Source organism: Erpetoichthys calabaricus, chromosome 9, assembly GCF_900747795.2.
Source record: "Erpetoichthys calabaricus chromosome 9, fErpCal1.3, whole genome shotgun sequence".
In the NCBI taxonomy this organism is placed as follows: Eukaryota; Metazoa; Chordata; class Cladistia; order Polypteriformes; family Polypteridae; genus Erpetoichthys; species Erpetoichthys calabaricus.
In genome coordinates, this window is record NC_041402.2 from 121,217,801 (window position 1) to 121,233,759 (window position 15,959).

General features: G+C 37.5%; 1 protein-coding gene across 1 annotated transcript in view; it reads left to right on the forward strand.

Moving 5' to 3' along the window:
* The window catches only part of banp (BTG3 associated nuclear protein), a 377,911-nt gene that overhangs the window by 166,972 nt on the left and 194,980 nt on the right, over positions 1-15,959 (forward strand). Inside the window, exons 7-8 of the mRNA XM_028810115.2 lie at positions 4,954-5,193; positions 8,311-8,478. Coding sequence (XP_028665948.1) covers positions 4,954-5,193; positions 8,311-8,478 — 408 coding nt within the window. The remainder of the gene's footprint in view (positions 1-4,953; positions 5,194-8,310; positions 8,479-15,959) is intronic.

Below are 15,959 nucleotides of genomic sequence, written 5' to 3' on the forward strand. Positions count from 1 at the left end.
CTGTGGTATCCGGGGTGAACTTCTCCAGGCTGGTGGTAAAGCTGGCCTCCTGGCATTGCAAGCAATCTTTTCTCCCATTTGGGAGACTGGCATCATCCCAACTGACTGGAAAATGGGACTTGTCGTCCCTATCAGTACAGGGAAGGGTGATCTCCTGGATTGCAGCAACTACAGGGGGATAACACTGCTCTTGGTGCCGGGTAAGGTCCTTGCTAGGGTCATCCTCAATAGGATCCGTGATCACTTGTTTACCTACCAGTGACCGGAACAGTCTGGTTTTACACCTAAGAAGTCTACCATCGACTGCACCATGGCACTGAGGGTTCTCATGGAGCGCAAACACGAATATCAGCATAGTTTCTTTGCAGACTTTCTCGATTTTCGCAAAGTGTTCAACTCAGTTGATCGAGCTGCCCTGTGGGGACATCCTGAGGGTTCGTGGAATCCCCTCGAGGTTGCTGGATGTCATGGCCGGCCTGTACACTGGTACTGTGAGTGCTGTGCAGAGTGGAGGCAGGACCTCTGCATTTTTCCCAGTTGATTCTGGGTTCATCAGGGGTGTGTTCTTGCTCCTACTCTGTTCAAAGCTTGTATGGACTGGGTGTTGGGCAAGGTCGTGGGGTCCAACGGCTGTGGGGCATCTGTTGGTGCAGAAAGATTCACGGATCTTGACTTTGCTGACGATGCTGTGATCTTCATGGAGTCAATGGAGGCTCTGATCGGGAGCTCGAGAGACTGAGCGAGGAGTCTGAGTGTCTGGGCTTGCAAGTGTCCTGGATAAAAAACAAGATCCGGGCCATTAATGACCTCTTGGGCACAGCCATCAGCAGTGTGTCTGTTTGCAGAGAGAGCGTCGACCTTGTCGAGAGGTTTACTTACCTTGGCAGTGACATTCATGTCTCTGGTGACTCTTCCTATGAAGTCAGTAGACGGATTGGGAGAGCATCGGGGGGTCACGAGGTCGCTGGAAAGGGGTGTGTGGTGCTCCCGATATCTATGCAAAGGACGAAGGTCCAAGGTCTTTAGAGTCCTGGTGCTTCCTGTCTTGCTATATGGTTGTGAGACATGGATGCTATCCACAGACCTGAGATGAAGTCTGGACTCCTTTGGTACTGTGTCTCTCCGGGAAATCCTTGGGTACCGTTGGTTTGACTTTGCGTCGAATGATTGGTTGCTCATGGAGTCCCAAATGAGGCACATTACCTGCATTGTGAGGGAGCGTCAATTACGGCACTACGGCCGTGTGGCACGTTTCCCCGAGGGTGATCCAGCTCGTAAGATCCTCACTGTTAGGGACCCGAGTGGCTGCACCAGGCCAAGGGGTCGCCCATGTAACACCTGGCTGCGGCAGATAGAGGGTCATTTCTGGAGGGTGGGACTGGACCGTGTGTCTGCCTGGGGTGTTGCAAACCGGGATTCTGAGTTGTTTCGTTGTGTAGTGGGTGCGGCAACGCACTGTACCAGTGTATGCTCCCCAACTTGACTTGACTTCTTCTAATATACCCATTATCTCTCCTCTGCATATGTCCAAAACAATGAAATCTCGACTCTCTGACTTTGTCTCCTAACTGGCGACCTGAACTGGCCCTGAAATGTGCGCATTTCTAATCTTATCCTTCCTTGTCACATCCAATGCAAATCTTAACATCTTTAACTCTGCCACCTCCAGCTCTGCCTCTTGTTTTTTGGTCAGTGCCAACCCATATAACATATCTAGTTTCACTACTATCTTGTAGACCTTTTGTCTGTCTGTCTGTCACAAATCTCTCCTGACACTCTTCTCCACCCACTCTACCCTGCCTGCACTTTCTTTTTCATCTGTCTTCCACACTCCCCATTACTCTGTACTGTTGATCCCAAGTATTTAAACTCATCCATCTTTGCCAACTCTACTCCTTGCATCATCACCATTCCTCTGACCTCCCTCTCTTTACACTCACTCACTTTACAGTCTCCAATCCCCTTCAGACTTACCCTCCTGCATAGGGTATAATTTACCTGTGTGCATCATCCCACACTCTTGTACGTCACCCTGTGTTCCTCCCTTTTCTTAAAATATGTATTCACCACAGCCATGTCTATTTGCAAGATCCACTATCAGCTGACTTTTTTCAATTCTCTCCTTAACACCATACCTACCCATCACCTCCTCATCCCCTATGTTCCCTTCGCCTACGTGTCTGTTGAAATCCACTCCAATTACTGCTCTCTCTCCCTTGGGTATACTCTCCACCACTTCATCCAACTCACTTCAGGAATCTTCTTTCTCTTCCTTTGCACACCCAACTTGCAGGGCATATGTACTAACAACATTCATAATCACATCATTCAATTTCCAGCTTCATAATCTGTATTGTTCTCAGCATTTTAATCTGGTAAAAATTTACACCAGATGCCCTTCCTTAGGTATCCCTCCCCATTTATCCAGTCTTGGGACCAGCATGAAGAAACACACTGGTTTGTGCATCCCTTGTGGCTTGGTTTTGGAGCAATGTTATATTGAAACTGAATTTTTTTACGTATAAGAAGCATTGAGCATAAGGTAGGAGCCAGCCTTAGTTGAGATGCCAGCTCATTGCATGGCATATACAAAATGACATACCCCTCTTCACATATACAATGCCAATATCCATGAATTGGCAAGCCCACATTCTTGGGATCTGGGAAAAAAATTAATTTTCCAGGGAAAAATCATGCAGACCCATGATGAACATTCTAATCTCATCACAGATAGTGATGGAGCTGGAATTTGAGCACATGTTTCTGGAGTTCCAAAGTAGCCACACTGTCAGTTGCATCACAATGTAAACCCAAAATGATTTCAAGTAGGGTGTAATTCAGTTGTAGATTAGCTTGATAATAATATCTGTTTTAATTTGCTTGTAAATCTATAACTTGTTGTACAGCAATGACTATTTCTCATTATAAAGTCTTTTTATTAAATGGTGGTTTTTTTCTCTTATTGATGTCCAGTCAGAAATGAAGCACTGTTTTACTCTGAAATATTACTTAGTTCACTTTTAAGTAGGTTTTGCCACACAGTCTTAGCATTTATACATTTAAATGAATGGATTGTGTAAACAGTCTTATCTATTCTTATCTAGGCATTAATCTCCCTTTCTTAACTGTGAAATTTCATAAAAACATCTTTAGCTATCATTACCTGTTCATACAGAAGTGTAGCAGAAAAGTCATTTTTTTATATAATTATTATTCATGGATGTGCATACATTGAAGCATTTTGTTTTTGTATACCTTACAAATCTTTGTTAAATTTTAACTGCTAACAAGGCTGTTAAACAGCCATGATTTATTCATTCCTCTGGCTACTAACAATTTTGTGTAAATTGTGGATACAGTCAAGTGCATCAGTTAGAAGCATTGCAAAGATATACTAAAAAAAAAAAAAAGAAGACGAGTCTTGAGCAAAGGCGAACTTCTGCTTGTGGCTGTTTTAAGTCTGTTTTTTAATATGTGTTTGTCTCCTTGTCAAATAAGTCCCAACAGGATTGATTGTAAAACTTAGCAGAGTAGTACTGGCAGTCATGTTGGTTAGTCACATAAAAGTAATTTGCATGCAGTAATTGCAGAATACAATCTATAAACCAAAGCAAAAATCTCTTTTTACTTGTGTATGTTTTAAGGTTTTAGGTTATAGGGGATTTCAGTTAGAATTTTATCTAGATTATTTTTTATAGTTCAGCATCTTAGTTCAGTCTAGACTTGTTTTTTCTGGAAACTTTCAGTGCATGGTGTTGCTAAATTGTAACTAAATCACCATATCTTGTCTGAGGTCAAAAAACAAATTTCTTGCCAAATCTGTTCCACTTAGTTTTGTTCATGCTAAGCTGTCATTATCAACAAAATACACATTTTGTCTGTTAAAACAGGCTTTTATAATGATTTGCTATAAGTACAGAATATTTTAGTCATTTTAGCCTCTGGCAGATCCAGTAAATACAGTACAACAAGAGTAATTGTTTTACATAAAATACTGCATAGTAGGAATATGGATCTTACAATATCTTTATTCTAAAAACCAATCATTAGTATTTGACTTGGTATTGCGTAAGGTTTCAGATGTACTGCTAATAAACTTGGTTAGCACAGTTAATGTTAATGTCTCATAATGTCCGAATCAAGACCTGGGCACTGCCTGTCAGTTTAAATAGTTTCCTGTGTCTGTGTGGGCTATTCTCTTGGTACTTGGGTGTATCCCCCAGCATGTCAAAGATGTACTCTATATGTTAGGTTAATCGGTGATGCTGCAGTTATGCCTTTAAGACCAAGCGTGAGGGTTTTGGTTAATGTCCCATGTGATTAATTGGTCTTTAATATATATATAATATAGACACACACTCTGTAAATTGGAGTAACAGCATGTTAACACTTTAATGGATGGTAGGTGAAAGATGGATAGGTGCAAAATAATGGCTTTTACAGTGGTCCAAAATGAATATTGTCAAATGAGAAAGATGCTTCTGAGACAGAACTCTATAATCCTCCAATGTGGGTATAGTAATGAACATTAGCAGGGTTTTTTTAGAAGTCATCTGGAAGAGGTGGGGCTTTTTGGGTTGAGGAAGAAGTGCGATCATGGGTCTTCTGGCTGCCACCCTCTGAACTGCAGACAGGAAAAGAGAAGGTGTTGGTAACAGTACTCCCTCTCTGCTAGGGGTGGATTTTGAATAAACTGTTAATTTGATAACCTGTACAAATTCCACTTTAAATGCAGTGCAAGCCTGCCACCTTTGACCAGATAAACATTACAAAGTCAAGGTGTAGGAGGTAGTAATTCATATATTCGTATTTGAGTCTCAGACATTTTAACTGCTCAGTTTGTGGTGGTGTTGTTCTTTTTTCCTTTTTCCTTTTTCATTTTTTTCTCACTCTGTAGTATTACTGACTTACTAGCAGACTGTTATTTTATTTTTTTTATTTTTTGTGTTCTAGAGGACTATCCTAATGGCACATGGCTTGGCGATGAGAGTAATCCTGAGATGAGAGTTCGATGCCCAATTTCTGCAGCTGACATGCTTCATATAACCACAAACTGCCGAACAGCAGAGAAGATGGCTCTTACTCTTTTGGACTATCTGTTTCATCGAGAGATACAAGCTGTCTCAAATCTTTCTGGTCAGGGCAAGCATGGAAAAAAGCAGCTAGACCCCCTTATGATCTATGGGATCAGATGTAAGCAAAATTTTTTCCTTGTATTGATTTTGCTTTTTAGTATACTTATTGATTTTACATTATTCCTAATGAAAACCACACACAATTCAATGAGTGGGACAATCATAATTATGTATTTATTAATAAGTTCTTAGATTCATTAATTTATACATTTGAGTTAAACCTTAATATAGTATATACATACATACATAAGAAGAGGACAAATTCCTCACAAAAGGCAAATGAGGAACTGAACAAGGGCTTAAATTTTGTGAAGTTTCAATTGTAACAATCACAATATCATGCACTTTGATCATACTGGTCCATCCTTTTGCAAATCACAGTATTTTACAATATTATATTTTTAATATTTTTTATTTATTATTTTTGTATGCTATGGAATCAAGAGTTTAGATTTGAAGGTCCCTAAAAGTCCAAGTCTCTCATTTTTTGTAATATATTAAGTAATATGCTGTTTTTCAATTATAAACTTAATTATGTAGTGTCTAGTGTATGATTAAACAAACATTCCAAATAGGTGGTAATGATCAATGACATAATAAGCTGATTGAACAAAAAATGAAATATCTGAAACAGAATATGTGTGGGAGGAGTCAATCTTGGTTAAATGGAACCAAACTGAAAGGAGATTTTATGGAAGATGTGACAGTTTAACCTTGAAATCATCAATACTTAGACCATGGTAAGTGTGAGCAATAGCAGCAAGACACACAATGGTCATTCTGCTTCAGTAAGGTCTCTCCCAAGCAGAAATTTTGTGTTAAACAGGATTTTCAACATCTGCTGTGCAAGCTGTTCTGAAGAGAAAAAGGAAATGAGCAAGGTCCAGGACAAGAAATGTAGTGATTGTCAACAGATACTGAACGCAGCAAGCAAGAGGTACATCAAACTGATAACTCCTCTTTGAAAATGGAAGAAGTCCATCATTGTTATCATTTACTCATAAAAAGCACTGGGGTCCAAGCACAACTTCTACAGTCTAGAAAATATTTGTTGCCAAAAAATATTCAAAGTCAAGAGACTCATCTATGTAAGAAAACACAATGAATGCATTTCAATTTACACACATAAAAGAGTTAAGGAGAAAAACCCAGTTGAGGCAGAAACCTGGTTTGCATTTACACGGGCAAGTAACCGTGTGGCGTTCTCCTTTGGCAAAATGCTCTGACGACATTAAACTACACAAAAAAGAAATAAACATCATCATTGGCCACCGTGAATCCAAAAATAATCATGATATTTGTGATAATTTTCTTGCATTTTATAAATATGTTTAGTTAGATTGACTCTTTGTTTATATGTTTCTGTTACTGAATTGTATGCAGTGCACCGTTTTTTGCTTTGCTGTGCGATTTGAGCTCTGCAAAGGATCCAATACGCATGCTATTTGCCTTACACCCAGTGCTGCTGAAATAATAATAACACAGGTGTTTTTAGTTCTGTAATATAACTATTGCTTTAGGTTACTCAGTAGTTTAATAAGTAATCAGACTACTTAAAGCATATTACTTTTAACATGTTACCCTGCTGCTGTTGAGATTGTGCTGCTGAGTTTAACACTGTATGTTCAGCACATCAACATACATGTAACAATATCTGAAATATTGGGACAGATTATTTCAGGCAGTAGAATAAATAATGTGATCATTCCAAAATTTCCCTCTGGAAATTTATTTTGTGAATGCTTCTTCCTGCGTTTACTGAAAGTATGTGCCGAAGCCTATACAAGCTCAGACTACAAAATCCTTAACAGTAACCTGGTTAACGGCATACATGGCAACAATATTGGGTTGTTTGTGGAAAACCTATGTCTGTTAACCAGGTTTCTTAGAGGCCAATAGATAGATAGATAGATAGATAGATAGATAGATAGATAGATAGATAGATAGATAGATAGATAGATAGATAGATAGATAGATAGATAGATAGATAGATAGATAGATAGATAGATAGATAGATAGATAGATAGATAGATACTTTATTAATCCCAATGGGAAATAACCTGGTTTCTCTAAACAGAATAAGGGTTTGCATGACATTTTAGAAAGCTGGTTTCTGGGAATAACTGAGTTATTGAGGCTCATATAAACACACCTACTAACTAGAATACTGAATAATGGCAAGAAGTGCTTAGGAGTAACAAAATTAAATTTGGCTCAAATGGGACAGTTTTTCCAAAGAAGTACTGGAGAGTGTTATGTGGATGAATGTCTTCAGGCAACAGTGCAGGTCTGGGGTTGTATTTCTGCAAATTGGCATTATCACATGTAAGAATTAATTGAATCTTTAAGGCAGAAAAGTATTAGAAAATTCTCATCCATCACTCAGTACCATCACAGAGGCATTTGATTGGTCCCAGCTTAATTCTGCAGCAGGGCAACAACCCCACACAAAATGGCAAGATCATCAGCAACTATCTTCAGCAAAAAGAAGGACAAGGAGTTCTGCAACAGAGGTTGTCAAAGATTTTTTGGAGAGACAGACACAAGCAAGACTGTCAAAGTCTGCTGAAGAACTGAGGCAGGTTCTCCAAGATTTTTGAAACAAACAACCTTGCAATTTTCTTAAAAAATTGTGCAACAGTATTGGTCATACCACATATTAATTTGATTTAGTGCTTTGCTGTTTCCTGCTTTTTATAGAAATTTCTTGTAGAAACATTTCAATTTAATATTTTTAAAGTATCTTTGCTTTATATAATTTTTGATGTGTGCGTTTAAGACCTTTGCACAGTACTTTATAAATAAGTCTTGAGAATATGAATGGAAATTAGTGTAAAGTGTACACATGGTAACATATACACAAAAATATTCAAACATAATTTAAAGAAGAAAATTAAAACTAATTAGTATAAAGTGTACACATAGTAACATATACACAGAAAATAGTATCATTCAAATATAATTTAAAGAAGAAAATTAAATCTATGTGTATAACTCTTATTAAATTTTCATATTTTATTTATGTATTTTTGTGTAATGCAAAATTTGTTGCTTTTTGTTTCTGAAGAGTCATGAGTGTCCTTTGCTTTTAAAATCTTTAAACAGTTCCTGCAGCTAATTTTCTTTTTTTATTTGCTTATATGTTCCATCATACTTTTTAATTTCTTACTTTCAGGTCACTTGTTTTATAAATTTGGCATCACAGAATCAGACTGGTATAGAATCAAACAGAGTATTGATTCCAAATGTCGGACTGCCTGGAGACGGAAACAGAGGGGGCAGAGCCTGGCAGTCAAAAGTTTCTCCAGAAGAACACCAGCTTCTTCATCATTCTGTACCACAGGTACATCTTGATTTCCCTTGGCCTTTAGCTATATTTAAAGATTTTATATTTGACTAGAGTGGCATAATGATGCAGTGATTACCAGTGCTTCATCATATATTCATCATCTTGAGCAAGAATCTAGCATCTGGGCATTGATTGTTTGTAGTTTGCATATATAGTGTATGCATCCCCAAAGACATAAACTTTATGTTAGTTGGCAATTCTGAAATCGATTGTGTGATTGACAGTGTGCAAATGAGTAGTCATTGTGATGGACTGGCACTCTGTGCCAGTATTGGTGATGGGAAGGCCCACACTTTTAGATTATTTGAGTACTGGATAAACACTCAAGTAGTTTGTGTTTTTAATGAGTGAGGTGTTGGGCCTAACTTTGCTGTTAGGTTGAATGTATTTGTACTTATTTAGATCGGATGTATAACAAACCTGTCACTCATTTAATTTTCCTCCTAGTTTAATCTACCTTTAATTATAGAATGTATAAGAAGGTGCCCCTTCTTCTTCAGTCATAATAATATTGGGTATATCTTAGATAGACTCAACTTGTACCTGTTACTTAACCATTTCAAGCTACTCCCAAAGTAAGTGCATAATCTACTTAAGAAAACAGACCTAGCTTCTGTGTCAGTAGCTGTCATTCAATCAATTTTATATTTCCTTTCCCAACTTCAGCAAACAAAATAATTCAATGAACCCTATTGATGCTATAAATGTGTACAAAGTGGAATTTCAAAACAGCAGATGATTCTTAATCACACGTAACCTGTTTCTACACCATTTCTTGTACCAGCTATTCTTAACAGCAACTATGTACTTAAATGATGATGGATATATTTCACTATATATTTGCCAGCTCAGTTGTATTTGAAATAGTGAAGCATGAATATACAATGAAATTTCTTTCAGTGCATATTTTCAGCTCTATGCTGTGACATGACATAAATTGATTGGCATCCTGATGCAGTTTTTGTAAATTTTATGTTGTAAAAAGTTTATCTTGATTTATTAAATAATTAGTTTTATGAAAGTAACGCCCTCTTTAGAGTTGATGAGTAGATGTTATTTAAAATCTCACATTTTTTAAATTTTGGGAGTACAGTTTAAAGGTGCCTCTGTATTTTATACCTTGAGTACAAGTGCATATTGCTGAAAGGAAAATACTTCTTTTTGGAGGTTCTGGTTAAAATTATACCTAGGTTGGAAAGATAGTATATCAGAGGCATTATGTACTATTTCTGTAAATGATGTGCATAGTTTAAAAACCATGTCCAGAAACCAGTGTATTTAAGCTTGATTGAAATCCAGGTCGTGTTTTCAGTAGCACTTGCAACAGCCATTGCACAAATTAATTAAAATGAGAAGAAATATTATAACAAAAATTAAAGTAACCAATATTTACGTCAAGAATGCAATTAGATAATAACTGCAAATTGTGTATCATTATGGAAACGCTCTGACCATGGAATAAACCCACTCCTGTGAAGCTGTGCTTTATAAATTTACTGTACATGAAGTTAGTGAAATAGGCTTTTAGTGTTTCAGAATGAGATCTGTAGATATTCTTGAACTTTAACACAGTGATGCTTCAATGCTCCAGACTTTTGCTACTTAAACATGAATTGCAGAAGTAATATTTAGTTTCAGCTGAAAATACATTTCTAAGATGTGGCATGTTCTTGTTTATTGATAGTATGCCCTGTTTAAGGTTTCACTATGTTTTCAGTTTTGGCTTAAAGTGAAAAAAGCATTTTTTATTGGTCTTTACCTGTGGCTGGTTAGGGATTTAACCAGAAAATGTTTGCCATATATTGGGGTAAAAGTTTTTAAAAAAGAATTCCTAGTTTTACTATTTATGTGACCCAGAAAGTGTCCTGAACGATTGCAGGTAAGATATCCACATGGAGAGGATACATACTGGTTCAAGACCATTTTCACCATGACTATACTATCACAAATTTGTATAGGTTTCTGTTGATCATGTGTTATGTACTGATATGTAGCTACTAGTTAATGTATTTTTTAAACTCCTTCCAAACTGTTTTGATATTGAAAGAGGTGTACATTTTAGTCAAAAAGTACATGACACCAGCGAAGCATAATGCAATGCAGAATTTGAGAAAGAATTTTGCTCCAGTATAGAAAAATATCAGATAAACTAAACGTCAGTGTTTTATAAATCTCATTAAAAAGTTTTGAAATTCATCATGTTTATTAAGCTAATTATCATTTGTTAAAAATCCACATATCAATCACCAGCACCTAAAACAGTACCTTTGCTTAGTATTTATACCTAATGTGCTATTGTGTCATAAGAATTAATGTATCTGTTTAAATAAATCATTTAACTGAAGATGCATTTGAGATTGTTCATTTAAGTTGTTAAAAATGAAACAGTAGATGTACTGTAGTTCACCTCAATTTCTTACAACATGAACACTTAGTTAGTATTTTCTTCTAAAATGTTATTTTTTTTTTTTATAGCAAATCGAGTCGCAGTCTTTTATTTTTCTAGTAAAAGGATGATTTATAATGTTATTTTTTGAAGATTTCAAACTTGACTGTCTAGAGTAACAGCACATATGTTTTGCATACATATAAAAAATCTTAAAATACCAGGATTAAAATGTATTATTTCTGAAAATATGGTGAAAAAGACAGATCTAAGACATTTTTAAGGAGTTCATCTTGCTGGCAGTTTTTCATTTTATACTATTGACACAGCTTTAATCTACAACAATGCTTGGGAAATAAAAATGAGATGGAGGCGAATCCCTTCTGAGATAGCATGGTTGAAATTTAAATTTTGCAGATGGCGTTTTGAATTTGATTTTAAAAAGCAAATGAACTGTACTTCAGCTCCAGCCATGTGTGCTGTTCTGAGTATAAGATCTCATTTTGTTTAGAAAGATACAAGTTACTTAGTCTGCATAACTCATATCTGTTAATAATTACTTAATTGGCTTCTGTTCTCTTTATCTGATGTAGAACCCTTATCCTCAACTGAGTTCACCTCTGTTATAGCATGTCTTTTATTTGAAAACGGCAGTGTCAGATCGGGGCGAGCATGAACGTGACTGAGAGAATAAAACTGAATTAAAAAAAAAATGCTAACCTTTACAGGTACCATAAATTTACACCGGCTGTTACAGACTCAGATCAAATGTATGTTTTTATTGTATAAAAGTAACAATAAGAGAAGATCACTACTCAAAGCGGTAATACTGGGAAGCACCCGGAATTAATCCCATGACCTCTTGATTATGAGTCAGCAGTTCTTACCATTGCACCACCCAAGCGGTCGTGTTAGTGTTGTACCCTAACCCAATTTCTTTTTTTTTGGTTATAGTCTTGAATAAAAGCACACTTGTTTTGTTATATGTGTACCTTTTATGAAAGTGTTTGTTTGATATTTGGAAATCAGTCTTCACACCTTAAACACTTCATGTTAAAATTTTGTTGTTAGTACTATAACATGAAAAAAGTTTCTGTTTTAGCTATGTGTTCAACATTTCTTGCGTTTCTCACATTTCTTGTCATCCTTCATTTACATAGATCATTGTAGACATGGAATACACATGAGTTGAACGTGTTCCAAATAACGATATATCATTTATCCTATACTACTCCAGGCACCTCATATGCAGACAAACAAGACTTGAGCTAGGAGAACTTTTTGCCTGAGTTGAGCTCCAGCAATGAGGGGGGGTGATGGGGTAGCAGGCTGCTTGTGCTGATTGACACATTTACAAAACAAAAGACACTGATGGAGAGGTGAGAAGGAATTTAAGGTGGTCTGGGATTATGACTTTTTTTGTAAGATTCAGAGATTCTAATGTTAAAAGCAAGTTTCACAGTGTGGGTAGTTTCTAGTTTATTCTTCTATAAAATACTTCTGTGAGTACAGGATCAGAAAACTGGTAAACAATGTACATATATTTATATATTGTGGCAGACGGCCGGTTCCCATGACTGGCTGCGACGCCCCTTTGACATATGTTCCGGAGGAGCAACCATGGGCTGCTCAATACCTCCCCCAGGACGCTTGGTGGCAGCCTCCCTGGCTGACAGAGGTGCCTCAGCTTCCCGCAGGGCTCCATGGGAGATGGAGTTCTCCACAGCCCTGTTGGGATGTGGGGTGGCCACCAGGGGTCCCTGAGCCTGGTTGGACGAGTCTTCAGCCCCACCTGGAAGTGCAACCGGAAACAGGTGATGAAGCACATGGAGCACTTCTGGGTGGGCTATAAAATAGGCCAGCAATCACCACTCAGTGGCCAGAGTCGGGAGGAGGAGGAGGACGAAGCTTGACAGGAGGAGTGGTGGTGCCAGAGAGGAGTGTGTTTTTGTGCTTGTGCTATTTTGGACTGTGTTGTGCCTGTGGAGTTTACGGGGAAGACGTGCGCTCAGGTGAAGAAAATAAAGGTCTTTGTTTATGTTTTTACACGTGCCTCCGTGTGAGTCTGTGCCGGATTGGGGGAAATACAGCACCTTATTACAATATGTAAACACAGACATTGGACTAAAAGTGTCTTTTTCACCATTTATGTGAATAACAAAATCACACATCAACACTATGTAATCATGCATCCATCCATCCATTTTTCAAGCCGCTGAATCCAAACACATGGTCACGGGGGTCTGCTGGAGCCAATCCCAGCCAACTCAGGGCACAAGGCAGGAACCAATCCTGGGCAGGGTGCCAACCCACCGCAGGACAGACACAAACACACCAAGCACACACTAGGGCCAATTTAGGATCGCCAATCCACCTAACCTGCATGTCTTTGGACTGTGGGAGGAAACCGGAGCGCCCAGAGGAAACCCACGCAGACTCTGGGAGAACATGCAAACTCCACGCAGGGAGGACCCGGGAAGCGAACCCGGGTCTCCTAACTGCGAGGCAGCAGCGCTACCACTGCACCACCGTGCCGCCCCTATATAATCATAATTATATAAAATATAATTTCTAAAAGACTTGTAAATTCAGTCCTGAATAAAGGTTATTTCTTAAGAGATCAGGAAATTCACATTGCATGTGTGCATGATTCTTCTTTTACTATCCAATATAATGTAAACACCTTGGAATATGTGAAATCAGCTAAGTTTTCATAAACAACATACAGAATATCTTGGCAATCATTCCAAAAATTCTTCCAAAATAGTTATTTCTTGATAGTAACACCATCCTCTTTAATCTCAAATAAGCAAATATGATTTTAGTTTTGCTAATCTAAGTTTCAGTTAGTAAACAAATATTTTACTTTATATTTAGTATAGTGTAATTCTTTTAAGAAATGAATGAATGTTTAGCAAAAAACTTGAGTGATGTGGTTTGGGGTTTGTGTTAGATTTATTGTTTTACTTGGAAGCAAATTAGTGACATTTGCAACCCTGGAGCAGGATCTAATTTATTTCTAGTACAATTCATGATGTATATTGGTTAGTTACAGATTGTTAATGTATTGTTGCATAAATCAGTTCATACTAGGCATTGCATTTTTGGTAACAGGGCATTGCAATTTCTGGTAACAAACTGTGAAGAGCAACAACTGGGCAAAATAAAAACAAAACCACAATTTGCTTTCTTCTATAGCCCAAAATCACATAAGGAATGCCTCAATTGGCTTTAACAGACCCTGTTTTTCGACAGCCCCTCAGCCTTGACTCTCTCCTAAAAAACTCCTAAAGGAGCGTTGTTGGAAAAAATAATAGAAGAAATCTTGGGAAGGGAATTCAGAGAGAAGCTCCCCTTCCAGGTTGGTTGGGCATGCAATGATTGTCATAAAATGGGGTAAATACAACAACTGGTTGTGATTTAAGATTACAAGGCTATAACCATATAGTGCTTCGGTGAGTCAACCAGGCTGATGCATATGTGTTTTCACATCAAAATACAGTATATGAACTCCCCTAGTGAAAGTGGATACCTCAATCTTCTGAAAAACCCTGATTGTTCCCACAAATCCACCCAATTTTTATAAAATATAAAACAAGCACTTCAGTAGTTTTTGGTTTGCTTAATGACTATCAACTTTATAACACAATCTTCCAATGTGCAAGTCTTCCCCACCAAAGTTAAGTTCATTTCACCATGAGTTTGGCAAAATCATAGAAATGTTTTGGGAATTTTGCATTAAACTCAATGGGGAAGGAAGAACTGAACTATTTTTGAGTGGCTTATAATGGTGCAACAGTGCTTTAATTGACTTTGAGGGCTAGAGAAGCATCTGTGAACTATACCAGATTGATTATTGTGGCCAAATATGTGATCTAAGTGAACTGTGAGGCAACACTGCTAACCACTGTGCCACAGTGCCTCAAGCTACAAAAGACGCAGAGAAAACAATAACCACAAACAAAATGCAACAGACGGCCACAAAAAGAAATGCACTCACAAGGTCCCAGTCTTGGGGCACGCATTAGATATGCCACATAGCAGCAGCATGAGACGGGCTCATTCCATTGTTTGAAGTTACTGCTTCAGGCGTAGCATAAACATCCTTTGTGTTTACAGTCATTGTGCAGCTGCTTTGCTCTTTTTTCTTCCATGATGAATATAGAAACACCTTGTAACAGTAATACATTTTTCATTATTATTATTTAACAGAGTTTCGTGTGTTTTCTTTGTTAGGAAAGGGGATGGCTCTAAAGCATATTTTGGATTGTAACTGTACTCACCTCAATTGAAAATACTGCTAATTTTTTTTTCTTCATAAACAAATGCAGGGTAGAAGGCTGATAACACGCATGCCCAAAGCAGCTCATATTTTATAGTAAGCATATGCATGAAAGTTAGGCTCATGGCTGCTACAACTATTTGATGTCCCATTGGCCTTGCAAAGCACCATGGAGAGCTGGGAAAAATGTTAATCTAAGCCAGCCACAAGGTAAATTTAGAAGAAAATATTTGGCAAATAAGGTCACTGTCGAATATAGCATATTTGCTGCAATAAACTCTTTTGCCAACAATAATGTTTATAAGTTGACAGGAAAGATGAGCTGTACCAATTTTAGGGCACACACCAGAACATCTTTAAAAAGCTACACAATATTTGGATGAAACAGAAGTGCAGCACAGGTTTAGTGAAAGGGTTTATTGTAGTCTAAGGGTCTATGCTAGTATTGTATGTGTATGTTATTGGCAAGTGCTGTGACTTTGGGCCAACAAAATTCCAAATCAGGTCTTAAAAACACCAAACCAAGCTTGAATTCTAAATGCACACATGAAAAAGCCCAGACCTATAAATCCTTAAATTGCAGAGGAACAACTAACTAAAGACCTGATGCTTAACCTCCTTGAATATTACATTTATTTCCAAAAAAATATGTAAAAAGTGTTGCATGAAAGTGCAGATATTTCATAATCAGTGAAAATCTACACAAAGACATAATTTCTCCAAAGAACAGCAGTACTCACAGCACTTTTACAGCCCGAGTGTTTCTCAGTTCTAACACTTACGCAAGAGTCATCTGTACATTTGTCT